The sequence below is a fragment of the Indicator indicator genome, chromosome 1, assembly GCF_027791375.1.
Source record: "Indicator indicator isolate 239-I01 chromosome 1, UM_Iind_1.1, whole genome shotgun sequence".
Classification (NCBI taxonomy): domain Eukaryota; kingdom Metazoa; phylum Chordata; class Aves; order Piciformes; family Indicatoridae; genus Indicator; species Indicator indicator.
The window spans coordinates 128,110,090-128,137,747 of NC_072010.1; the positions used below are offsets into that span (position 1 = coordinate 128,110,090).

The window sequence follows — 27,658 nt, forward strand, 5'->3', positions numbered from 1 at the left end:
GAGGGACTTTTGAGGGTGTCAGGTAGGGACAGGACTAGAGGGAATGGAACAAAGCTGGAAGTGGGGAGATTCAGATTGGATGTTAGGAAGAAATTCAGAGATTCAGGCTGGACATGAGGAAGAAGTTCTTCCCCATGAGAGTGGTGAGAGCCTGGAATGGGTTGTCCAGGGAGGTGGTTGAGGCCCCATCCCTGGAAGTGTTTAAGGCCAGGCTGGATGAGGCTCTGGCCAGCCTGATCTAGTGTGAGGTGTCCCTGCCCATGGCATGGATGATCCTTGAGGTCCCTTCCAACCCTGACTGACCCTATGATTCTATTTGGGTCCCTTCCAACCCCCGACATTCTGCGATCCTGTGACTTCCCTATTCATTTTTTGCATGCTTTAAGCTCACACCTGTAAACTACTATCTGTAAGAGCCCTAAGGGGCAGTCATGAAAAAGGAAAACTTTCCACTGAAGATGAAAAAGAGTTTGAAAAGGGAGAGTTAAAATATTTTGCCACTAACCTACTCTTCCAACACAAATCCCACTGCCAGCTACTCAAAGAGTAAAAAAAGGAAATTAAGAAAAATCAGAAGACCCTTCCCAAAAAAAAAAAAAAAAAACCCACCCACACTTTTGCCACAGCAGTCTTCCAGGCTAGGTATAATATTTTAAATGCTGCTTTTCATGTAAGAGAAACAGAGCCTTACCTGATAGCATTCTCCTTTCAGATTGTCCAAGACATCTCCACAGGTTTTCCTCATGTATTTTTTACACCCGTCGATCACCATTTGGTCGATGTTTGAAGCTGGTTAAGGCATTCTACAGGCCAGGAGTCACACATCTAATACCACCTGTTCCTTCAGAAAGGAGTCCTGTTTCTTCAGGAAGAAATGCTCATCCAGGGAACACTCACAAAGGAAGAGTAAGATGTGTACCTTGGTATAGGGAAGGCTGGCTGTTGCAGTGTGTATTCACCTCTGGATGCTAGAGGCTTGGGGAGGGCTTTGGTTTAGTGGTACCTGAGGTTCCCAATATTGGGAAATGTGAACAATAGGATGAGTAGAGGACAGGAACACCTCTCCTATGAGAGAGAGAATTGGGGTGGTTCACTTTGGAGAAGAGAAGGCTCCAAGGAGACCTTCTTGTGGCCTTCCAGTATCTGAAGGGGGCTACAAGAAAGCTGGGGAAGGACTTTTTGGGGTGTCAGGGAGTGATAGGACTGGGGGGAATGGAGCTGAACTAGTAATGGATAAATTCAGATTGGATGTTAGGAAGAAGTTCTTCCTCATGAGGGTGGTGAGACACTGGAAGAGGTTGCCCAGGGAGGTGGTGGAAGCCTCACCCTGGAGGTTTTTGCAGCCAGGCTGGATGTGGCTCTGAGCAACCTGCTGTAGTGTGAGGTGTCCCTGCCCATGGCAGGGGGGTTGGAACTGGATGAGCCTTGAGGTCCCTTCCAACCCTAACAATTCTATGATCCTATGTATTAAAAACAAAACTCCCATATAAGCTAAACTACGACTTTAACCTGCATGTTAAAAACTATTACCCATGGCAGGGAGGTTGGAGTAGATGATCTCTGAGGCCCCTTCCAACCTAAGCCATTCTGTGATTCCATTTTTAGTAGCAAGGTGAATCTAAACGCTAGGATGATCAGCAACTTCATATGGCTAACAGTGGTTCACATTTCAACATTCTATAGTTCAAAAATCAAGTTTCCAAACTAGTTATCAGTGGTTTTAAAACAGGGCAAGAGTGCTCTGTGATAGGACAAGGGGCAATGGATGTAGAACTACAGCACAGGAAGTTCTACCTCAACATGAGGAGGATTTCTTTACTGTGAGGGTCACAGAGCACTGGAACAGGCTCCCCAGAGAGATTATGGAGTCTCTTCCTCTGGAAACTTTCAAACCCTGTCTGAATGTGTTCCTGTGCAACCTGCACAGGCAGGGGGTTGGGCTCCTTGGTCTCCAGAGGTCCCTTCCAACCCCTGACATCCTGTGATTCTCTCACCAACACAATCCACCAAGTCTTGACTTCAAGAATAAAACCTTTTGTTTCTAGGGATTTTTATGCTTTTCTTCACAAAAAGAAAACCACCCAAGAAGGTAAAACTCATTGCCAACTACAGACTTGATGGATCTGTCTTCTACTAGTAGTGGAGAATCTCAGTCTTATGACAGAAGTGTTCTTTTGTTGCTACTCAAGAGCTCTAGTATGGATTGGGAACTTGAAAGTGCATACTGCATCATGATGTGCCAACAGGCAGCCACTGGGTCTCTCTCAGCTGACAAAAATTAAATTTTAGCCCCCATCTCCCCCCACAAATGAGAATGTGACAGTTCATTGCCCTCAATGCAAAGACACCAGCAGTAAACAGGCTGAAAAACACTGAAAGGAAAGATCAGTCATTTGTCAAAGGATATCTCTACCATAGTAACCATCTTTGGCTTCAGCTTGACTATCTCATACAGTATACCTCCATCACCACCTCCTAGGATGAGCACTTCTTTCCCAGAGTAGTCTTCCTTCCCACTGCCCATTATGGCTTGAGTGTATGCCAGGTCACTCTCTGCCAGATCTGAATAGAAGGAAAGAGAGGTGGACAGAAATGTTGCAATTCAGTTCTTAACTGGTATTAACTTGATACTAATCCAAAAGGTTGCTCAAACATGTCCAGAGAAGAGCAACCAGGCTGGGGAGGGGTTTGGAGTGCAGCACTATGAGGAGAGGCTGAGGGAGCTGGGGTTGTTTAGCCTGGAGAAGAGGAGGCTCAGGGGAGACCTCATTGCTGTCTACAACTACCTGAAGGGAGGTTGTAGCCAGGTGGGGGTTGGTCTCTTCTCCCAGGCAAGCAGTGACAGGAGGAGAGGACTCAGTCTCAAGCTGTGCCAGGGGAGGTTTAGGTTGGATGTGAGGAAGAAATTCTTCCCAGAAAGAGAGATTGGCCATTGGAATGTGCTGCTCAGGGAGGTGGTGGAATCACTGTCCCTGGAAGCATTTAGAATCAGACTGGATGAGGCACTTTGTGCCATGGGTTATTTGATGAGATGGTGTTGGGTGATAGGTTGGACTGGATGATCTCAAAGGTCTTTTCCAGCCTGGTTAATTCTGTGATTTTGTGAAAATACAAACCCAAGCAAGAGCATCAGCAAAAACAACCTAGCTCTCAGAGACAGGCTAGGTAACAGGAAGCTGCTCAGTTACCAAAGAGCCTCCTCAGAGTGCCTCAAAGGATTTCTCCAGTTCTCAATGCAAAGCCAGCAATGGCTACCTCAGCATTAGCCAGTACTGCATGCCAAGAGAACCAGAACTGTCAGTACCCAGGACATGACGTCCCTGCTTTATACTTCAGTGGGCTTTTAACCTCAGGCTAGTAGTGCAAGAGACAAATCAAGAGATTTTTGTAAGCACACTCTGGATCTCAGCTAAAAAGAACAACCTAGATGCCCCCCAGTGGATGCCTGCACAGAAGCATAACTATGACCATTCACACCTGTGGTGGGTTGAAATTACCCCCCAAAAAGAATACTGCCAGACTAGCTCAGATGGAAGCAAATGAAGCTGGAGCTACAAGCAAAACTACAATCCAGAAATATGAAATGCAATGAATATGTACAATCTACCACAGCACCTAACTGCTGAGGAGCCCTGAAAGAAGCCTTCTGCTGACTATTAGCTCCAGAGCAGACAGACATTCCTCACCTGTAAGGACAGATCTGAGCCACAAAGGTAAAACTCAGTGCTGCAGCACATGGACTCAGCAGTGTGCCCAGGTGGCCAAGAAAGCCACTGGCAGCCTGCCTTGGATTAGAAACACTGTGGCCAGGAGGGACAGGAGGTGATCAACCCTCTGTGCTCAGCACTGCTGAGGTCACACCTCCAGTGTTGTGTTCAGTTCTGGGCCCCTCACTGCAGGAAGGACATTGAGGGGGTGGAGTGTGTGCAGAGAAGGGCAATGAGGCTGGAGAAGGGCCTGGAGCACCTGGGCTACAAGGAGCAGCTGAGGGAGCTGAGGGTGTTCAGTCTGGAGAAGAGGAGGCTGAGGGAGACCTCATTGCTCTCTGCAACTACCTATCCGAAGGAAAATTGGAGTGAGGAGGGGGCAGCCTCTGCTCCTTGGTGGCAAGAGACAGGAGCAGAGGAAATGGTTCCAAGCTGCACCAGGGGAGGTTCAGGCTGGATGTTAGGAAATATTTTTCAGTGAAAGGGTTGTCAAACATTGGAATGTTCTGCCCAGGGCAGTGCTGGAGTCCCCATCCCTGGGGGTGTTCAAGCAGTGTGTGGAGCTGGTGCTTAGGAACATGGTTAGTGTTGACCCTGCAGTGCTGGGTTGAAGGTTGGGCTGGGTGAGCTTGGAGGTCTCTTCCAACTGGGTGTTTTCTGTGATATCCTATCACCTGCCTGGCATCAGCATTTTGCTTCAGTGCAGAGTAACAAACCAACACAAAGCAGTATTTTAAAAATCCCAGAGAAGCTAAATAAGTAATAGCACACTTCCCTTTATATGAAGCTAATTGTGACAACATTCAAATGAAATCTCATGCTCAGATGAAACTCTAATGAAAATTTCTGGCTAGGAGCACAGAATACCTCATTTGGGGATTTTAACTACAATTCTAACCGAATTAGAAAGTACCTTGCTAACAAATTCAATAACAATTTTCAGCTGCCACCTCCACTGAAGCTTTCTGCAACTATCAGAGGACTAACTAAGAGATATTTCTGGAGATTTCAGAAAGCTACAGTCAAACTTCTCAATCACTCTGGCACTAGACTGAAATTAGAAATTCTATCCATAAAAATCAACACCCCTCTTTTACCTTAGTCAGTACTCTTCAACTTAAGCTCTGGGAGATTTTACAAAGAATATTTCTTACCCTACATTTCCTAGCAAACAGCATATTCTGATTCCACTGGAAAAGCAGCAGCCCATCCTCTAAGTTCACTTTCAAAACCACAAAGACCAGCAGGAACAGAGTACCACACAAAGACCCTCCTATAAATGTTGGGTCACTCTCCTGATTAAGTTAAAGAGTTCAACTGAGCCTTTTGAGTCAGCAGCTGTCCTGTATCTCACCAAGCAGGTAATGCCCTGGGTGGGTGTGGGTTATCCCCACACACACACACCAGTTCCTGACAGGACAAGAAAAACCAAGGACAAGTTAGAGCACAGGAGGCTGCACCTCAACACAAGGAGAAATTTCTTTACTGTGAGGGTGCCAGAGCCCTGGAACAGGCTGCCCAGAGAGGTTGTGGAGTCTCGTTCTCTGGAGCCTTTCCAAACCACACAGTCTCATAGTGTATCAGAGGTTGGAAGGGACCTCAAGAAATCATCAGGTCCAACCCTCCTGCCAGAGCAGGACCCACCTGGATGCATTCCTGTGTGACCTGCCCTAGGCAATCCTGCTCTGGCAGGGGAGCTGGACTTGATCTCCAGAGATCCCTTCCAACCCTTAGCATTCTATGATTCTTTTTAGAACACCACTTCATTTTGAAGACTGATAAAGTATCTTGTTTGACTGTCAAAGACAAACCCTCAGGAGGCTGGACCTACAAGAAAGCTGGGGAGGGACTTTTGAGGGTGTCAGGTAATGATAGGATTAGAGGGAATGGAGCAAAACTAGAAGTGGGTAGATTTAGATTGGAAGGAAGGAATGTTAGGAATAAATTCTTCCCCATGAGGGTGGTGAGACACTGGCACAGGTTCCTCAGGGAGGTAGTGGAAGATTCATCCCTGGAGGTTTTTAAGGCCAAGTTGGATGTGGCTGTGAGCAACCTGCTGTAGTGTGAGGTGTCCTTGCCCATGGCAGGGGGGCTGGAACTGGATGAGCCTTGGGGTCCCTTCCAACCCTGACAATTCTTTGATTCTATGTAAGTGCTGACACGAAAGAGTAGAGTAAGCTCTGCTAGGAATATTTGGATTTCTATCCCCCTGTGTCACCTTCCACAGCAAAGACAACCTTAGAAAAACTAACAAATCTCTTTTTCTAACTTTAGATTTTCCATTGGTCAGCCTGATTAAAAGACTTTACATAGAAGAACAGCTTATATGGGTACTACATACATGTAGCTCCCAGCATCATAACTACCACCCTCAGCGATTCAAACTGCACTGCAGCACAAAAGCAACCACCTCTCCCTGCAACATCACCCCAGAGACCCCCTCAAAGCGAGCTCATACTTACTAACATCCCCACTGAGGATAAGAATATTCCCAAACTGTTTTGAATGCAGGATTTTAATGTTCTGGAAAGGTGAATCTTCATCATAAACAACTTCGTCTATGTCGTACTCCACGAGGCGTCCGTCGGCTGTGGGCCAGTATCTGTCAATGACACCTCCTCTCAGAATGGCTGGCAGCCTACAAGGAAAGAAAAAAAAAAGAGAAAGAAAAGATAAAAATATTTGAGAATCATTCCTTTTAATCCCTTCTAGGCATCCTGGGGATTCACTGTAATAAATAAAATGCAGCAGTAAGACGGATATAAAACAATGTGCATGATTTAACAGTCAGAAGGCAAGCAACCCATTACTCATATGTTGAATGTACCTTGCTGAGGCACAGATTGAGTAGGAATGGATTTTTCTTCATGTACAACTTCTACAACATGCATCTCTACTTATCACCACCCCAAGAGAAGGCAGCAGGACAGGTTAGGGGCTGCCCTGCTGGAAAACAGCTCCTTGGAGAAAGGCCTTAGAGTCTCAGTGGATAGCAAGTTCTGCATGGGACAGCAATGTGCCCTTGTGGCCAAGGGAGCCAATGGGATCCTGGGGTGCAGCAAGAAAAGTGTGGCCAGCAGGGCTGGGGAAGTTCTCCTCTACTCTGCCCTGATGAGACCACAGCTGGAATCTTGTGTCCAGTTTGGGGCTTCCCAGTACAAGAGAGCCAGAGACCTGCTGGAGAGAGTCCAACAGAGAGCTATGAGGATGCTGAGGGGACTTGAGCATCTCCCCTGTGAAGAGAGACTGAGAGCCCTGGAGTCTGGAGAAGAGCAGACTGAAAGGGGATTGATCAATGTCTATCAATAGCTGAGGGGTGGGGGTCAAGTGGAGGGGGCCAGGCTCTTTTCAGTGGTGTGCATAGTAATAAGCCAAGAAACAATGGATACAAACTCAAACATAGAAGATTTCAGCTCCACATGAGGAGAAACTTCTTTCCAGTGAGGGTGTCAGAGCCCTGGAACAGGCTGCCCAGAGAGGTTGTGGAGTCTCCTTCTCTGGAGCCTTTCCAAACCCATCTGGATGCATTCCTGTGTGGACTACCTTGGGTGATCCTGCTCTGGCAGGGGGGGATGGACCCAACAATCTCTGGAGGTCACTTCCAACCTCTAATGTTCTGTGATACTGCAAATCTACACAGCAGAATCATAGAAACATACCAGGCTCTGCAGAAGAATTACTTGCAACCAGGATGGATACAATACAGACAGAAAACAAACAAAAACCTCTTCCCACCTTCAGCTCCTCTAAGAATGCTATTGCTTTGAGAGCAGTGGGTCTCACCCTGCTGAAGTTGCACTGAGAGAGGCTTTAAATACAAACAGGAAGGATACAGACCTAAAGGAGCAGGACCACAAGAGGGCCATGAAGATTATCAGGAGGTTGGAACACCTCTGCTATGAGGAAGGGTGAGGGAGCTGGGGTTGTTCAGCCTGCAGAAGAGAAGGCTCCAGGGAGACCTATGAGCAGCCTGCCAGTACCTGAAGGGGATCCTGAAGAAGGCTGCAGAGGGACTGTTTGCAAAGGGCCCTGCAGGGACAGGGCCAGGAGCAATGGTTTGAAGCTGGAGGAGATTTAGATTAGATGTGAGGAACAAGTTCTCTACCATGAGGGTGCTGGAACATTGCAACAGGTTGCCTAGGGAAGTAGTTGAGGCTCCATCCCTGGAGATCTTCAAGGTCAGCCTCAATGGGGCTCTGAGCAACCTGATCTGGTGGAGGTTGTCCCTGCTGACTGCAGGGGGTTGGTCTAGATGACTTTTGAAGATCCCTTCCAACCCAAACCATTCTAAGATTCTATGAAAAGTGAACAATTGTGTTTCAAACTGAGTCAGGTCACCCTTCAGTAAAACAAGCACAACCCTTGATACCAGCTGACAGTTTTCATCTACTTTTGAAAAGTGCTTCAAGCATCTGAATGATCTGCATAGATTGTTTTGGTGGGGGTTGGTTGTTGGGGGTTTCTTTTCTTGTTTTTTTTGGTGTTTTTTTAGGGATTTTTTTGGGGTTCTTTGTTTGTTTGGAGGGTTTTTTTGTTGGTTGAGGGCTTTGGGGTGGTTTGTTTGTTTGGTTTTTTTTTCCTGTGGGTTTTTTTGGGTGGGGTTTGCTTGGTTTTGGGTTGTTTGGGTTTGTGTTTCTGGTTTGGTTTTGGTGGTGCTGGTCGTCTTTTTGGGGGAGAGGTGTTTGGCTTTGGCTGGCTTTAATTCCACACAGAAGTATCTTGGTTCCAATCAATGCTTCACCTGTAAAGCCAAACTGTATTTGATAGGGCAGTGAATGATCAAAACTTGCAGGCACAGACATCATATTTCCCACATCCACAACAGATAATGTTTTAAGTTTTGGTCCAGAGAAGGGTGATGCAGAAGACAGAGCAGCTGCTAAACTCACCAGTGATTCTCAAGGAATATGACAGAAATATTCCCTGCCCTCAGAAAGCCACAGGATGGCAGCACAGGGTGAGCAGCTACACAGTAGTCAAGAACAAAAACCAGGCAGGAACAACTTTGCCAGCAGCACTGTTTCCAGTGGAGGTGTATGTGTGAAGCTAACAGAAGGATGAAAAGCAGATCCACTGTTGTAAGAGGTTCAATCCTTTTCCTACTAAAGTAACTAATTGATCTAGAACACTACCAGCCTTGTGGTGCAGACCTCCTTCCTAACATCCCATCTAAAGCTCCTCTCCTCTGATTTCAAACCACTGCCTCTCATCCTATGCTATGATGCAGCCCTGCTCATGCTTACTATGAGGGTGCTAGAACACTGCCAAGAGGTTGCCCAAGGAGGTAGCTGAGGTCCCATCCCTGGAGATATTCAAGGTCAGGCTGGACAAGGCTCTGAGCAACCTGATCTAATGGAGGATGTCCCTGCTGACTGCAGCAGGGTTGGACTGGATGACCTTTGGAGGCCCCTTCCAACCCAAACCATTCTATGATTCTATGCTTGCCCAAGTCTTTCACTGATTCTTGACACTCAGCTTGGTCCTGGAGCTGTCCCAGTACTACAGCCCAGCTGAACAATTGTAAGGCTGATACTGCCACCAGCCACCATCATCAGCCCTGCTCACCTTGTCCACAAGCCATGGGATGTGGCCCAGAGGGCAAGATTCATGCCCTGGCCTATCCCCCTGCTACCCCTGGTTCCCCACTCCTTCCAGAGCAGTATCTTCTTACTGCCTGGTAGCATTTTTCTCCCACCACTTCATGCAACCATTGCAGCAAACTGAAGTAGTAATCCTTGCCCAAAGTGACAATATTGAAGAAAGTTGTTGATACTGAGGCCCAGGCTGGGACTGGGGTAGGGCAGGAGCTTGGGCACCTGGGCACTGCCATCTGGGTCCACAAACTGTGGGTTTTCTTAGCAACACTTCTGGAAAGAGCTAAACCCTGGAATTAAGTGACTGTGTGAAAATCTTGAAGAGAAGACTCCAGGGGATCCTTAGAGCAACCTTCCAGTACCTGAAGGGACCTACAGAAGGCTGGAGAGGGACTTTTCATAAGGGTGTCTAGCAACAGGGCAAGAGGGAATGGTTTGAAGCTGAGGCAGAGCAGGGTTAGACTGGAGCTTAGGAAGATTCTTCAGTGCAAGGGTGGTGAGACTCTGGAATAGGCTGCCCAGGGAGGCTGTGGATGCCCCCTCCCTGGGGGTGTTCCAAGGCCAGGCTGGATGAGGCCTTAAACAGCCAAGATTAGGTGAGAGGAAGGGGTTGGAGTAGATGATCTCTGAGGTCCTTTCCAACCTAAGCCATGCTATGATTCTATGAAATTAAAAACCTTGTCAAATCTTCAGTTCTGCAATAAAACAATTTTAAAACATAGGGGAAACTCCACTATATAAAGTCATCTTCCAGGGCTGCAGTAGAGCAAAGCATAATTTGCTTCTTCTCTTCAGCACCTGCACAGACAAACCACATGCAAAAGCAGATGTGCAAAGTTACCTTTTCACCCTTTTTATATCACCATGGAACAATTCTTTCATTCTTTCTTCTACTTTGTTTAGAAGCTGAAAGAAAAAAAAAAAAAACACAACATAGCAATCAGTAGGTGGAATTTATAGGTGATCACTTGATGTAAAATATCTGTTAAATTAGGCTACTTGGAAGGCCATAAAATACAGCATCTGTACTGAAAGGCTTTGAAATGCAACATTAGAAGCCTATGAATAATTAGCTGTTTGCCTTAAGCCCCTTACTAGCAAGAATGTGTGTACTGGAGCAGCTGTCAGCACTGCCTTCTGCTGTCCTCCAGGATAACACAACCAGACCTTGCAGGCACAGCCGAAGAGGGAAGATGAGAACCCTGTAAGGTTTAATTCCTACCAATCCAGTGGCCTATTTCCCTGCAATATCCTGTTCACAGGTTGCATAGGGCTTGGAAGGGACCTCCAAAGGTCATCTTGTCCACACTCCTGCAGTCAGCAGGGACACCTCCAACTAGATCAGGCTGCCCAGGGACACCTTGAGTCTGGTCTTGAATGTCTCCAAGGACAGAGCCTCAACAACATCCCTGGGCAACCTGTTTCACTCTCATTGTAAAGACCTTCCTCCTAATTTCCAACCTAAATCTACCACCCAGCTTCAGTTTAAAAATCATTGTCCCCAGCTTGGCACAGTAAAATGGAACCAGGACCCACATCTCATCCCTTAGGGGCTCATGGGCTTCTCCCCAACCCCTCACTGGGCTGGAGGTGGCTGCTATGACCTCCAAAAGCTAAGAAGACCAGAAACTGCCTGAGCTCCCCAGTAAAGTTACTGCTGGACCAAGAGAATTTAATTTTGTCCAAGGCAGATCTGTAGGAGGGGACCTTGGGGCCATCACCAGCCTTGTCCAACTGCATTAGGCATTTCTGGCCCTTAAATAGCACAAAAACAATTCCTGGAGCCTTCCTATGGGGGAAAAATTATTTTTCTCTGTGGGGAAGAAGTTCATTGAGGCTCCCCATCTCTCAAATTAAGAGAGAAAGAAGTCAGTCACACACATACACTGGGTTGTGTGTTAAGCATCAGTTTTCACTGGGTACCTACCTAAAGACACCTAAGCCCTAACTAAGGCTGCTATGTTTTCACAGCAGAGAACATTAGACCAGAGTATGCAAAAGTGTGCACTCCAACACCTGTGTAACTACTACAGGTGTTACTACTCATCTGTAAGCATTCAGGTTTGATACTTCAGAAACCTTCAATACTTGAAAACCTTTTGCCAAGCTGTACTTGGATAAAGGTGCAGAAAAGGGACTCCTGCAGTTTGGTAAGCATCACCCATACCTTATCAGCTTCCTCTCGTCCTTTCATGTGATCATTGTAGCTCTGCAGATCCACCAACACCAAGCCATGAGGGTGAATCCTCAAATTGGCAAAGCTACAAAGAGAAGAGACAGGGACTTCATTATCAAAAATCAGAATGTGTGAGAGAAGAAAGTCTGCAACAAGTTATATTAAAATTGGAACATGAGCTTCTTTTCCAGCCATCTGCAACTGTTGGCAGTGCCAGCTCCAGTCTTCCCCTGCAAGCCACCAAGCAGCAGTGTTGCAAGAGCATACCAGTCACTACACAGCTAATAAAATCAGTATGGCAGTGAAACAAAGTGTATAAACCAAAGTAACTACATGAGTAAGATATGAGGGGAAAACTCACTCCCTACTAGTCACAGAATCACAAAACTGTCAGGGTTGGAAGGGACCTCAAGGATCATCCAGTTCCAACCCCCCTGCCATGGGCAGGGACACCTCACACCACAGCAGGTTGCTCACAGCCACATCCAGCCTGGCTGCAAAAACCTCCAGGGATGAGGCTTCCACCACCTCCCTGGGCAACCTCTGCCAGTGTCTCACCACCCTCATGGGGAAGAATTTCTTCCTAATGTCTAATCTATATTTCCCCTCTTCTAGCCTGGATCCATTCCCCCCACTCCTATCACTACCCCACACCCTCAAAAGTCCCTCCCCAGCTTTCTTGTAGCCTCCTTCAGATACTGGAAGGCCACAAGGTCTCCTCAGAGCCTTCTCTTCTCCAGACTGAACAAGCCCAACTCTCTCAGCCTGTCCTCATAGGAGAGGAGCTCCAGCCCTCTGCTCATCCTCATGGTCACAGCTCTTCAAAGAAGGCCTGCTTGAGTAATTGTACTGTGTTGGCTTCCTTTTAACTGAAAGAAAGCCTCAAGAAAAGTGGACACTCTCCTTCCCCTGTATCTTAAAAAAAAAAAAAGAAATCTTTATAGCAACTATTCACAGAGTTCCCATTCAAAGCTGAAGAAAAATTTAGGAGAAAGAAACAATAACTGCCCCAGAGCAAATGACAGCTTTGGCAAAGCAATTACAGCAGCAAATTCTCATTGATGAATACAGATGCAAGACAGACAAAGCTTCTGCTGGATACTGTATTTATTACAGGAACAGTTAAAGAACAAAGAGCAAGGCTTCACCATAGTAGGTCTTGGTTAGACAAAGGACCTTCAAGACCTTGCAACAAGCAAAAGAATCACAGAACTAACCAGGCTGGAAAAGACCTTCAAGATCAAGTCCAACCTATCACCCAACAGCATCTAACCAACTAACCCATGGCACTGAGTGCCTCATCCAGTCTGTTTTTAAACACTTGCAGGGATGGTGACTCCACCACCTCCCTGGGCGGCACATTCCCATGGCCAATCTCTTTCTGGGAAAAATTTCTTCCTCCTAATATCCAGCCTAAACCTTCCCTCCCACAGCTTGAGACTGTGTCCTCTTGTTCTGGTGCTGCTTGCCTGGGAGAAGAGACCAAGCCCCACCTGGCTACAACCTCCCTTCAGGCAGTTGTAGACAGCAATGAGGTCTGCCCTGAGCCTCCTCTTCTCCAGGCTAAACACCCCCAGCTCCCTCAGCCTCCCCTCACAGGCCCTCCAGACCCCTCCCCAGTTTTGTTGCCCTTCATTTGAGCAACCTTTTGGATTAGTATCAAGTTGCCTGGGAGAAGAGACAGACCTCCACCTGGCTACAACCTCCCTTCAGGTAGTTGTAGGGAGCAGTAAGGTCTAGGGAAGGTAAGGACTAAGAAAAGGTAAGGACTAGAAAGAAGGCCAAAATAATATAGAGTAGCAGAGGTGATATTTTTCACACTGGGGAGTGGAGAAGATAAAAAACAAACAGAAAAGCTACAAGGGGATTACATAAAGTGAGGGAGGAGAAGCATACACTGAACATATAGAGCAAAGGAAGGGAAGGGGACAGAAAAATCAAGCAAAGAAAAGAGTATTCAGGAGTGGATGTCCATTAGTACAACGTTGAGAACCTCCAGTGAGATACAGCCCTGTGAATGTCCCTTTCTTTGCTTGTCTGCTCTTATCATCCCACTCAGCCTCAAAGACAAAACACAAACCAACTCTTGTTGAAACAAAGTTTAGGTGACCTCTCATCTTCCCACTGCTCCTGCCTTTTTTTTTGTCCCAGAGCTCCTTTCCTAAACTACCAGCCTCAAGATGAACTCCACCTCTTCATGGTGGTAACAGCTCTGGCCAGCAGACAGCCTTAGCTGCACTCAGAAAAATCCCAAACACTCTGCAAGTGTTATCTGAAAACTGTAAATATTTAACTGTAAAAGGATCAAATGAAACTAACTGAAGTTATTCCAGAATATAAACAGTCTGCTGGCACTGGACAGCAGTGATCTGTAGTGGTGAAGAGGTAAAGACTGACAAAACAGAGTGAAACTCACTCCTCACAGAATGGTAGGGGTTGGAAGAGACGTCAAAAGATCATCCAGGCCAACTTCCCTGCTTGAGCAGGAACACCAAAGGACATCATACAAGAACACATCCAGGTGGGTTTGGAATGTCTCCAGACAAGGAGACTCCACAACCTCTCTGGGCAGCCTGTTCTGGCACCCTCACAAGGAAAGTTTTTCCTCATGTTCATGTGGAACCTCCTCTGCTCCACTTGCACCCAGTTCCCCTTGTCCTGTCACTGGACATCACTGAGAAGGCTGTTAAACAATGAAGAGAATCAGAATGGGCTGGGTTGGAAGGGGTCTCCAAAGGTCATCCAGTCCAACCCCCCTGCAGTCAGCAGGGACATCCTCAACCAGATCAGGTTGCTCAGAGCCCTGTTGAGGCTGACCTTGAAGATCTCCAGGGATGGGGCCTCAACCACCTCCCCAGGCAACCTGTTGCAGTGTTCCACCACCCTCATGGTGCAGAACTAGTTCCTAACATCCAATCTAAATCTGCTCTGCTCTAATTTGCAGCCATTTCCCCTCATCCTGTCCCTGCAGGCCTTTGCAAACAGTCCCTCTGCAGCCTTCTTGTAGCTCCCTTCAGGTACTGCAAGGCTGCTCTTAGGTCTCCCTGGAGCCTTCTCTCCTCCAGGCTGAACACCCCCAGCTCCCTCAGCCTGTCCTCATAGCAGAGGTGTTCCAGCCCTCTGATCTTCTTTGTGGCTCTCCTCTGGACCCACTCCTCCAGGCCCATGACCTTCCTGTGTTGCAGAGCTGGACACAGCTCAAAGAATAAGCAGCTTTCACAAGACACCAAAATGTATTTTTTTTTCTTGGTAGTGGTGTGTGTTTGTTTTTTTTTTTTTAATGTAGAGACATCCAGGTTATTAGAGCAGAGCTGCTTAGATGTAAGCAGTGGTCACAGCAGGAGGACAGTCATACTCAGTGAAAGGGACATTCTGCTTAAGTTCATAGACCTGCTCCAAGCCCTCAGAGCTGCAGCACTGCAGGCAGAACTGCTCCTAAGATAAGCTTCCTTATCAAGCTCTCTGAAACATGGCACAGTACCAGAAATATTTGCACTGTTAGGGAAAACTTTATCAGTTTATTCCCATATTCCAGGGCTTGCTCTTTACATGAGCAACAGGGATCATTCCACAACTGCAGTTCCCTTTTAAACTCCTTCCCAACAGGAATCATAGCTGGTATAAAATTTGACAGCTGATGTCTTCACTTGCCCTGTGACTGCATGAAATAATTCCTTGGTAGGGGATGTTACAGCCTTTGCTTTCAGGTCTTTTTTTGGGTGAGAGGCAAAGAGAAGGTTTGCTCTGGAAATCACAGCCACACACCTTCAGACTTATCATCAGTGACATGACAGCATTAGAAGAGAGAGACACTGCAGAACTACCATTCAAATTGTTACCTCGACCAGAAGAACAGGGTCCTGACACCTGCAGGAGGGGAATGGGGGTTGCAGGATGTAAGCCAAAGCAGTGTAGTGGGGCAAAAAATTCACCTTCTGAGCATCTGGCTGATGATCTCAGAATGGTAAAATAACCTGGAATGAAATTCCCAATCCTCAAAAAGCTGACACAGCTCCAGGTTAGTTGTACCTTGGTTAAAAGTCACTTGGTTGGAAATTAACACCCAAATTAGCTAAAATGCCTGTAAAGATTTACAGACACAGCAAACAGCACAGGAGTCCATTCAGAAAGGCAACCAGACTGGTGGCATTAAGGCAAGAGCAGCAAGCCCAGGCTGAGCCCACAAAAGATTCATTAGCTCCAAGCAGCAGAGAACCAAGACTGTGCTGGCTTCTGTTATTTACACTTCTCTGCTTGGCAGAACACATGCGAATCCTTTCCTCTAAGGTAGAAAGAGATGGATTTGATGGGTAGACTGTGCAGTGGATAAGGAATTGATTGGATGATTACATCCAAAGGTAGTAGTCGATGGCTTGATGTCCAGATGGAGAACAGTGACAAGCGGTGACCCTCAAGGGTCTGTATTGGGACCAGCACTGTTCAGTATTCTCATTAATGATGCAGACAGCAAGATTGAGTGCAGCCTCAACATATTTGCAGACATTAAGCTGAGGGGTAAGGTTGATAAGTCTGAAGGATGTGATGGGTGTCATCCAGAGGGACGTGGACAAGCTGGAGAGGTAGCCGAGGAATCATAGAATTGTTAGGATTGGAAGGGACCTCAAGGATCAACCAGTTCCAACCCCCCTGCCATGAGCAGGGACATCTCACACTAGATCAGGCTGCTCAGAACCTAAGGTAAAGCGTAAGGTCCTGTACCTAGCTTGTGGCAACCTGAGATATCAATACAGGCTGTGGGATGAGGTGATAGAAAGCAGCCCTGCAGAACAGTGCTTGGGAGGTACAAGGGATGAGAAGCTGGACATGAGCCAAGTGTGTACTTACAGTCCAGAAGGCCAATGGCAGCCTGGCTGCAAAATAAGTGTGGCCAGCAGGTCCAGAGGTGATTCTGCCACTTCATTCTGCTCTGGAAAGACCTCACCTGGAGTACTGTATCCGTCAACACAGGAAGGACATGGACCTGATGGAGCAAGTCCTGAGGAGGGCCATGAAAATGATCAGGGGGCTGGAGAACCTCTGCTATGAGGACTGGCTGGGGGAGCTGCGGGTGTTTAGCCTGGAGAAGAGAAGGCTCTGGGAAGACTTCATAGTGGCCATTCAGTAACTGAAGGGGGCCACAGGAAGGCTGCAAAGGGACTGAGTGATAGGACATTAGTTTGAAATTAGAGAAGATTTAGAGGGGGGATTAAGAACAAGTTCTGCACTATGAGGGTGCTGGAACATTACAACAGGCTGCTCACAGTGGCAGTTGAAGATCTCCAGGGATGGGGCCTCAATGTCAGGCTCTACAAGGCTCTGGGCAACCTGATCTAGTGGAGGATGCCCCTGCTGAGTGCAGGGGGGTTGGACTAGATGACCTTCAGAGGTCCCCTCCAACCCAAACCACTTTATAGTTTGCAGCAGCAGCTGGAATTTAGGAACCACAATAGAGGTTCTTCTACCTATGAAAATACATCCAGAAGTTTCCTTCAAAATCCAAATGAGGGGAAAGAAAAAAAAATATAGAAAATGAAGTTTTCTCCAAGAAGTTCCCCCTCTTGCATCTTGTCTTACTGAAACATTTCATTCCTGTTTTCAGAATGAAACACTTGACACTCCTTTGGGGTACAGCTTGCATGCACTTTGATAAAAGCAGCAAGTCAAAAGAGCTCAGTGAGGGATCCCTTTCTTCAGGAAATACAATCTGCATGTGAAAGGCAGCTCCCTGCTAACAAGGCTCCACTTGTTGCTGTACCTGCTGTGTATTTGCCAGGTCTTCTAGGGCAGTGCTCAAGTTTTTTGTGGTTGCATGAAAACAAGTCTCAACTGCAGGAACTATTCAGGATGCAGCATCTTGTTCTGAGTGCTGCATCTTAATAGAATGGTTTAGGTTGGAAGGCATCTTCAAGATCATCTAGTTCCAACCCCCTGCCATGGGCAGGGATACCTGCCACTAGAGCAGATTGCTCAAGGCCTCATCCAGCCTGGCCTCAAACACCTCCAAGGGAGGAGACAACCACCACCTCTCCCTGGGCAACCTCTTCCAGTGTCTCCCCACCCTCACTGGAAAGAATTTCTTCCTAATCCCCAGTCTAAATCTGCCCTCCTCAAGCTTCAGTCCATTCCCTCTCATCCATCTTGCCACCTAAACAACTGGGAACACCAGATGCCAAGAAATAAATCCCATTTGCACAAATGAAAAAGTTACCTGTTTGAAACAGAGGGTTTGGATGAGCATCCTCTCTAAAGAGGAACCAGAAGCAGAGAGATCAACACATTCTAAACCAAAGTGTGCATCCTACCTTAGTTACTTGTATTAAGCAAGGAACCCTGCAACCCCACACATTAGAGAAAGGATTTCCCACCACTGCACCCCAAAACTAAACAGACAGGTACACACAAACCTCTCTCCCCACCAAAGCTTTTATCTGCTGACAAACTGAGTCACCATCAAATAGTTCAAGTATTTAAAAGCCAGCTTGCCAAGAAAAACACCTGTCAAATTACTCAGGAGGGCTTAGGAAACAAAGACCTGCTTATAGTAAGTAGGAAATCCCAAAATTAAGCGTGCTCTTTTGTAAAATACTTTTCATCTTAATTACAGAGTATTTAAGTAATAGACAACCACAGTTTATCCACTACACCATGATTGTTGTTCTCTTTTCTACAAAAACAAGGTAATTAAACCAACGAAAGCTTGCTGATTCTTAGCAACTGCTTCCAAATCTCCATCCCATTTTTTGTCTTCTAGGTAGCTACATGAATAAACATTTCAGCCTGAAACAAAGGAGCTGAGGAAGGCTCATCCTCCTCCTTTAAAATATGCTGACTAGCACACAGAGTGGTTAGTAAAAGACTAACAGAACAAAGTAAATACACCCCTCCCTTCATGCTGTTAACATTCCTCACCACCTCAGTGACACACAAACCAACTTCCAACTGGATAAATCTTGCACTGTTGTGAACAGAGAAGTCAACTGCCAGCAGGATTACACTTCTCTAAACAAGACTTCAGCTACAAGCTAAAAATGGAGGTGTATAGGGGAGGACAAAGCTTTGCTAAGAGCCAGCCTTCTCTTCTAGACAGAATGACTTCAAGTTCCAGGTTTTGTGGGTCTCTAAAGACTTTTCAGACAGAACCTGACAAAAGAGGGAGCAGGGATGAACAAAGAACCAGAAAAAACCCTGGTGGCTGTAGCAGAGGCAGTATCAGAAGAGCACTTGGTCACAAGCAGTGATGCTATTAAAATGCTGCATTAGTTGAGAAGATAATTTCCAAAGGTTATTTCTCCTCACTCTGGATTTAAGAACTTGAAATCTGTTAAGATATACTGAGCCCTATGACTTCAAAAAGTATCATACACATTAAAATAGAGAAAAACTTCCCATTCCTAAAATTAACTGTCCAGTCTTAGCCAGAGTAACCAATGCTTCAGTAAAAGCATGCTGATTAAAGTGACCCTGAAATCATTCTGAAAAGATCTGAAAACACAAAGCTCATAAAACCATGACTGCTGGGGTCCCACAACTCAGAGAGAGCTCCTGTCCTGCAAGTGCTACCAACTCAACCAGCATTTGGGTGAGGAGGCTGGCAAAGCAGAGAGGTGTATCCATCCCCACCACTACAGAGACTTGAGGGGCTCAAGTGAGCTATTTCCCACCCAGCTCCAGAGTCTTGTGTTGACAATCCTATTATTAAACGTTTTCAGATGAACTGCCCTCAATGAGGTCCTTTGTCAGAGTGAATCACAAAGCAAATGGACCAGGTAGAGTCATCTCATGTGACTTTTGCTTGCTTAGCTTCAGACAAAGGAGAAGAGGGCTGTGGGGCTTTGGTAATGACAAGAGGAAAGCATGGTTTAATCCCCAAATCAGCTCCAATTCCTTCAACAGCCACACACTGGGTTGGTCACACAGTAGCACAGAATCAGAGAATTGTTAGGCTTGGAAGGGACCTCAAGGATCATCCAGTTCCAACCCCCCTGCCATGGGCAGGGACACCTCACACTACAGCAGGTTGCTCACAGCCACATCCAGCCTGGCTGCAAAAACCTCCAGGGATGAGGCTTCCACCACCTCCCTGGGCAACCTGTGCCAGTGTCTCACCACCCTCATGGGGAAGAATTTCTTCCTAACATCCAATCTGAATCTACCCATTTCTAGTTTTGTTCCATCCTCCCCCACTCCTATCACTACCCAACACCCTAAAAAGTCCCTCCCCAGCTTTCTTGTAGCCCTCTTCAGATACTGGAAGGCCACAAGAAGGTTTCCTGGGAGCCTTCTCTTCTCCAGACTGAACAACCCCAACTCTGTCTGTCCTCATAGGAGAGGAGCTCCAGCCCTCTGCTCATCCTCATGGCCCTTCTCTGGGCACATTCCAGCACCTCCAGATCCTTCTTGTAATAGAGGCTCCAGACCTGGACAGAGTGTTCCAGGTGGGGTCTCACCAGAGTGGAGTAGAGGAGGAGAATCACCTCCCTGGCCCTGCTGGCCACACTTTTTGATGCAACCCAGCCTCTGCTTGGCTCTCTGGGCTGCAAGTGCTCACTGCTGGCTCACATTGAGCTTCTCATCCATCAGCACCCCCAAGCCCTTTTCTTCAGAGAGCTCTCAGGCAAGTCATTGCCCAGCCTATATCAGCACTTGGGATTGCCCCAGCCCAGATGCATTTGGTCTTGTGTCATCAACAGCACCCACACTTGAAACAATCTGTAGCAGGGGGGCACCCTGCAAGCAGCTGGGGTTATCTCTGCAGACTTTGGAGTGTAGACACTGTTTAGCAACCTGCTACTATCTCACCTCAAACATTTCTGATGGGATTAGTACCCAGCTTGTTACATCAGCTGTGCATCTTCATCTTGTACTGGCTCACTCACCTTTAGATGGTTAAAAACGTGTTTGCTCATATTGACAGAAGCCCTGCTCATGTACAGCACCAAACTCATGATAGGACAAGAGGGAATGGATTGAAGCTTGAGGAGGGCAGATTGAGACTGGAGATTAGGAAGAAATTCTTTCCAGTGAGGGTGGGGAAGACACTGGAACAGGTTGCCCAGGGAGGTCATGGATGCCCCCCAATCACATCAGCAAGGACTGGCCCTGACACCAAGGCACCACCCAATGTTACTGCATCAATACAGCCCAGAGGGAGCAATCCATCCAAACTGCAAGATGATACAGACAAGATTTTCAGGATTCTGACCTTAGTTACTTCATACACAGGCTAATAAATTAACAGCTTGCCCTGCCTGCACCTTGGAAGGAGATCCGACATAGGGAGAAATGAATAATTGTAAGGGAGGACAGAGGGGACACAATCTAAAGGAAGGAGAAAGGAAAACCACTCACCTGCCATTTTTTTTAATGTAGGTTGCTAAATAACCATGATCTTCCCAGTTATGAACTGTTTCTGTCATTCCCTGCTCCTGAAAAATGGGCTGTAGAGCTTTAAGAACGGCATTGCAATCAGCTGTGAGATTGAGAGAGAAAAAAATCATTAGTAAGGATCTTCCATTCAAACCAGTTCTAGCTTGGGGGGGGGTTGGCTTTGGAGGTTGTGGGGTGGGGGAAGTAGAAGAAGAGTGTGCAAGGGGTTGTTGGGTTGGTTTGGTTAGGTTTTTTGGGGGGTTGGTTTGTTTTTAACAAAAGGCTGAGCAGGTTTTGCTGGCAGCCTGGAGTACTTTTCCTTGGAGTTCCATTTGAGCAAGATTATTCATGTACCTTCTCCTCCCCCCTCCAGAGATATTCCTTAGTGCATGGGGATCCAGCTTTCTTTTAAATCATTCTTTACCCCTCAGCAAAAGTGTTTACCCACACTGGATGTAATAAAAGTACTTATTATGACTATTATTGGTCACCTACTGAATCACAGTCCAGGCAAGTCCTTCCTCATGTAGACATTCGAATCACTTAAAAGCACACCAACAACAATCCCAAGAAGAAACCACAGCATTGACAAGAAACTCAGCTTTCCTGCCTTAAAAATCCCCATTTTTTTTCCACAAGCACTGAAAACTAAACAGGGCAAACTACCCTATCCATTCTGCCCTATAGGAATATCCTTTTTCCAACATCCAGGACAGAGCAGGCCCCCAGATGAAACCTTCAGGATGCTATGGGAAAGGCCTCTCCCCCAGAAGTGCATAAAACCATCATGAGGAAATAACTGAAGAGGTTACTTTGGCAATTACCTTCCAAAGCAAGCTAATGATTTGTCCATGAAGTTATTTCTCTGGTCAGAATGTGCTGATTTTAGAAGCCCCAGGCTGGCTGCACTCTCAGCATGTTGGCAGATGATACCAAGCTGAGTGGTGCAGTGGATCAATCTGAAGGACAAGATGACATCCAGAAGGACCTGAACAGGCTGGAGAAGTGGACTGAGGAGAATCTCATGAGGTTCAATAAGGCAAAGTGTAAGGTCCTACACCTAGGTTGGGGGCAATCCTCAACATAAATACAGGCTGGATAATGATGAAATGGAGAGCAGCCCTGCAGAAAAGGATTTGGGGGTGCTGGTGGATGAGGAACTGGACACAAGCCAGCAGTGTACACTTGCAGCCCAGAAGGCATCCTGGGCTGCATCAAAAGAAGGGGGGCCAGCAGGTTGAGGAAGATGATTCTGCCACTATACTTTGATGTGGTGAGAGCTCTCCTGGAGTGCTACATCTGAACACAGGAAGGACATGGACTTGACAGAGCAGGTCCAGAGGAGGGCCATGAAGATGATTAGAGAGGGATGGAGAACCTCTCCTATGAAGGCAGGTTGAAACAACTGAAACTGTTCAGCCTGGAGAGACAAAGGCTCCAGGGTGACCTTAGAGCTACATTTCAGTATCTGAAGGGGACCTACAGGAAAGGACTGCTTTGAAGGGTTTGTGGGGATAGGATGAGGGGCAATGGTTTGAAACTGGAGCAGGGTAGATTTAGGTTGGACAGAAGGAAGAAGTTCTTTATGAAGGGTGTGGTGAAATATTGGAACAGGCTGCCCAGGGATGTGGGTGAGGCCCCATTCCTGGAGACATTCAGGATCAGACTGGATGTGTCCCTGGGCAGCCTGACCCAGTTGGAGGTGTCCCTGCTGCCTGCAGGGAGGTTGGACAGGATGACCTTTGACAGGCTCTTCCAACTCAATGCAACCTGTGAATTAGTTCTGTGGGGGTTTTAAAATACTCCTTACAACAACTTCAGATGTTCCACTCAAACAACTGCCTCAAAACCAAGTTGTAAGTATTTTTGGTTATTTAGGGGAAGATGCTGATAGAGCTGCATTTACCAAAACAAGAACAGAAGTGGACAGACTTTGACACCAGTGCAAAAACCTAACAAAATATTCATCTACAGGCTGTCTACTGTGCCAGGGAGGCAAGTAGGAGTTTTGCCTCCAATAGAAACAAAGCCACCAGAGTCATCCAATGTCAGTAACATAACCAGGGATTAGAGCCTGTCAGAGAAAATCACCTGACAGCCACATTATGAACAGTTTATAACCAAGCACTGAGACAGAATCACAGTTGGAAGGGACCACAAGGCTCATCCAGTTCCAACCCCCATGCCATGGCCAGGGACACCTCACACTACAGCAGGCTGGCCAGAGCCTCATCCAGCCTGGCCTTAAACACCTCCAGGGATGGGACCTCAACCACCTCCCTGGACAACCCATTCCAGGCTCTCACCACTCTCATGGGGAAGAACTTCTTCCTTACATCCAGTCTGAATCTCCCCACTTCCAGCTTTGTTCACTCCCCCTAGTCCTGTCCCTACCTGATAGCCTAAAAAGTCCCTCCCCAGCTTTCTTGTAGCCCTCTTCAGGTACTGGAAGGCCACAAGAAGGTCACCTCGGAGCCTTCTCTTCTCCAGACTGAACAGCCCCAACTCTCTCAGTCTGTCCTCATAAGAGAGGTGCTCCAGCCCTCTGCTCATCCTTGTGGCCCTTCTCTGGACACACTGCAGCATGTCCATATCCCTCTTGTAATAGGGGCTCCAGAACTGGACCTTGACCTATTAAAGAGTTATTCCCAAGGTCATTTTTTGTTTTCCTCCTTGCCCTTAAATTCATGTACCGTGGAAAGCAGTAAGTGCAGGCTGCAGGCATAATGAGCAGCAGTTTCCAGGACAGTACTGATTTGTACAAGGTTCAAAGAAATGAACAAAAAAGTCTGTACCAAGAAAAAAAAAAACAAAGTTCAGTCCCTCTGCCATCACTAAACTCCACAGTAGACTTTCTCCCTTCCCTATTGGTACAAATTATGCAGATGATGCCAGGAAGTTTTTATACTTGCTCTCCAGCATCAGTCAGGTACCAACCACCACAGTGCAGGCAGTAATTAAGATTCAAAATATAGTTTATCTGCTCAGTAGCTAACTTTGGTTACAGTGGTTAGCAAGTGGGCTGACAAATCAAGCCAACATGGTTTTGGAACATCAAAAGCATAAAAAGAAATGGGATCATAATTAGAGCCACAGTACTTAAACTGATTCCAGCCTCTGTAGCTTTGCAATGGGAAAGGAACTTTGCACTGCTCACTTTGAACATGCAGCTTTTGGGCATGCATCAGTATTTTCGAGGGGAGATGTGAGCAGCTGCTCCTAAACCTGCACATTCACACCAATTTTTGTCACTTCAGGTTATATGGTCACCTCCTCTTGCTTGGCATTGGCTTCCTTAGCCCACTTTACCTTCTGCCTCAGCTCAAATTCCTCCTTATTTCCTTCCCTCACATATTTGTTATCATCACAGCAGCAGTAAATGGATGCCATCCCCTTTCACACCAACAAATCAGCATGAAACCCAAACTGAACCAGTATGCAACTAGTCCCCAGACCACTTCACTTCTGCAGCTCCTCCAAGAGACTGAAGTAGCAAGATAGAGAAAACCTCTAAAATAATTTGTGTTCATATCACATTTAACCCATCTCCTTTCAATAGCTTCAAGGATTTGTGCTAGGTGATCTTGGCAGAGGCTGCAGGACAACTCAGCATTGATTCTGTTCTGCTCCATGAACATATTAAAGCCTCAAGCTGCTGCATCTCTGAATGTTAGGCGTTGGAAGGGACCTCAAAAGCTCATCCAGTCCAACCCTCTCTGCCAGAGCAGGAGCACCTAGAGCAAGTCACACAGGAATGCATTCAGGTGGGTTTGGAATATTCAGCAGCAAGCTTCTGGCTAAGCAGCCAGGCACAAGCTTGAATTCTTCCTACAAGAACATGCTCTTTCACCAGGTCTCCTTTTGGTTAGGCCATATAGGACCCACCTGGATGCATTCCTGTGCAGACTACTCTTTGGCAGCAGGCGCTGGACTCGATCTGGAGGTCACTTCCAACCTCTAATATTCTGTGATTCTGTGACTTGCCTTAGAGGGCTAATTAATTCTCCAAAGTTTGATTCTCATTTTAAAACGTCTCAGGCATCAGTGGTTGCTTGAGGGCATCAGGAAGTGACAGCAACCTCAGGATCTCTCACCTAAATCCATTGGAGTCCCATAGTCAGATATGCTATCATCAAGCACTGATAAGCAGAAAGGACAATGGTGATTAGAACAGTAGGAATACCTTTGAATCACCAAAATGTTAATTCAAGTACTCAATCTGTTTCCCTAGTCAGGAACAAAGGAAACAAAACTGTGGTTACCAAGCATGAAGCACTGCTGTAAGTATTTGATAATTACTTGCTAGAAGGAATGAAGAGTTTCAACTCCAGAGGAGAGAAACAAAACCAGTGCAGGACAGGATTTCAGACATTTCCTCAAGAGAGTTAATGCCCCCTTAAGCCAGGCAGTTGGGGAATCCCAGCACACTTGAAAAGATGATTTGCAGCAGTTGCAAACATGTCTCTGAAATATTCAGAGCCTAGACAACATTTAACAGTGATCTGGGAACATGAGCACAGCTCAAAGTCCAGACTTACTGCATCTAGTCTGTCCTCATGCATAACACCAGTTAGTTTAACCCAGATACTCCAAGGCTGAGCTCAGTGATTTGCTACTGAGCTACAGACTACTTCTAAAAATATTCTACTTTAAGACCTCATACCAGAGGCATGACAAGATCTTATTAAACTATGGGAACAGATCAGCTCTCATCAAAAAATATTTACCCCTTTCCTGACTTCAAATTTTCCCTACCCTGGTTTGGAACCATTTCCTCTAGCAAGCCAGAGTGTAACAACCAAACCAAGAAGACACAAAGCACTTATGCCTCTAGATCTCTGATGAATTGTTCCCTTGGTAGCCACATCCTCAAGGAGAGGGAATAAAAGGGAACTAAAAGTATATTAAATAATTAGTGTATATTAATGTATATTAAGATCCAAACTGTAGCCTAGCAAACTGAATGTCTGGCATATTGTTTCAGTTCAGAGCTGTATGGATGAATGCTTTCAACATATTTAGCCAATGCATTGAGCAAGTCTGAAATTCTCACACATGGGCACACCACCTGCTAACTCCAGTTCTTCAAAAACCTCACAGGAAATGTGCAGAGACAAAGTAGGAGTGTGTCAGATATAAGACACCAAGGGAACACACCTGGGAAGATATCAACACAGGAAGGACATACACCTGATGGAGAGGGTCCAGAGGAGAACCACCAAGATGATCAGGGGGCTGGAACACCTCTGCTATGAGGACAGGCTGAGCGAGTTGGGGGTGTTCAGCCTGGAGAAGAGAAGGCTCCAGGCAGACCTAAGAGCAGCCTGCCAGGACCTGAAGGGGCTACAAGAAGACTGCAGAGGGACTGTTTGCAAAGGCCTGCAGGGACAGGACAAGGGGCAGTGGTTTGAAATGAGAGAAAAGCAGATTTAGATTGGATGCTAAGTTCTGCACCAGGAGGGTGCTGAAACACTGCAATAGTTTGCCCAGGGAGGTAGTTGAGATCCCATCCCTGGAGATATTCATATGTAAGGTCAGGCTGGACAAAGCTCTGAGCAACCTGATCTAGTTGAGGATGTCCCTGCTCACAGCAGGGGGATTGGACCTTTGGAGGTCTTTTCCAACCCAAACCATTCTCCAATTCCATGATTTCTATCCAGGTAAGGACCCAGGGGCATTTCAAGATGAAACAGCAGCAGGAGACTGGGCCTTCAGCCTGCTGCAGGAGAAACCCCTGACTGCTCTGGCACCCAGGCAAATAAAGCCATGCTGTGCCACAGCAGCAACTGCAGGAACTTAACCTGATCAGTGTGGACAGCCCTGCAGAAGCCTAGATAAACACCACCCACTGCACATCTATGAGCTCCATCCATTTCCACAAAATGGGAAAAAAAACCACACACATTGAAGATGTTCACCCTTCACCCTTCCTGCACTCAATTTCTTCTACTGGGACAACCAAAAGTTTAATATGCTGCACACCCACAACCTGAATTGATCCTCTGTACTGAAGACCTCATAATGGTTTGCCAGGATGAAGTTCCTGAAGTTTTCTGTAATATCACAGAATGTTAGAGGTTGGAAGGGACCTTGAAAGCAACCCTCCTGCCAGATCAGGATCACCTAGGGCACGTCACACAGGAACACATCCAGGTGGGTCTGGAATGGCTCCAGAGGAGACTCCACAACCTCTCTGGGCAGCCTGCTCCAGGGCTCTGGCACTCCCACAGGGAGAAAGTTTTTCCTTATATTCCCATGGCACCTCCTCTGCTGCAGCTGGCACCCAGTGCCCCTTGTCCTGTCCTTGGACATCCCTGAGCAGAGCCTGGCTCTGTCCTCCTGACACTGCCCTGCACATCTTTATCAACAGGAATGAGGTCACCCTCGGGCTCCTCCAAACTGGAGCCCCAGCTCCCTCAACCTTTCCTTGGGAGATGGTTCCACTCCCTTCAGCATCTTTGTGGCTCAGCCTCAATAAAAATGCAATCCAACATCAGTGAGGCTTAAGCCTTACTCTTTGTGCTTTAAGAGGGCATGAAATTATATTGCAGTACTAAAACCATTCATTACCAAACTCTACTGTTACATCTCAGTCCACCAACCAATAAACACACCAGAGTAAGACTAATCTGATTGTGTGTTACACACAACAGCTGCAATCCTAACTGTATTTTGCAAGATATCTTACAATTTGAAATTCAGCACCTGAGAACAGCAACTTTGGCTCCACATTTAAGTGATGTGGCACAACGCTTCTGTTGGCAGCACTTAAAAGGGCAACATTCCATTTCCATCTAGTGTTTGGGAGAATAACT

General features: G+C 46.6%; 1 protein-coding gene across 1 annotated transcript in view; it reads right to left on the reverse strand.

The window, feature by feature from the left end:
• Positions 1–27,658, reverse strand: part of SMS (spermine synthase) — a 47,870-nt gene that overhangs the window by 11,152 nt on the left and 9,060 nt on the right. Inside the window, exons 2-7 of the mRNA XM_054384395.1 lie at positions 20,826–20,946; positions 11,469–11,562; positions 10,143–10,207; positions 6,170–6,345; positions 2,408–2,562; positions 692–781 (exon numbers count right to left, since the gene is read on the reverse strand). Of these exons, the coding sequence (XP_054240370.1) occupies positions 692–781; positions 2,408–2,562; positions 6,170–6,345; positions 10,143–10,207; positions 11,469–11,562; positions 20,826–20,946 (701 nt within the window). The remainder of the gene's footprint in view (positions 1–691; positions 782–2,407; positions 2,563–6,169; positions 6,346–10,142; positions 10,208–11,468; positions 11,563–20,825; positions 20,947–27,658) is intronic.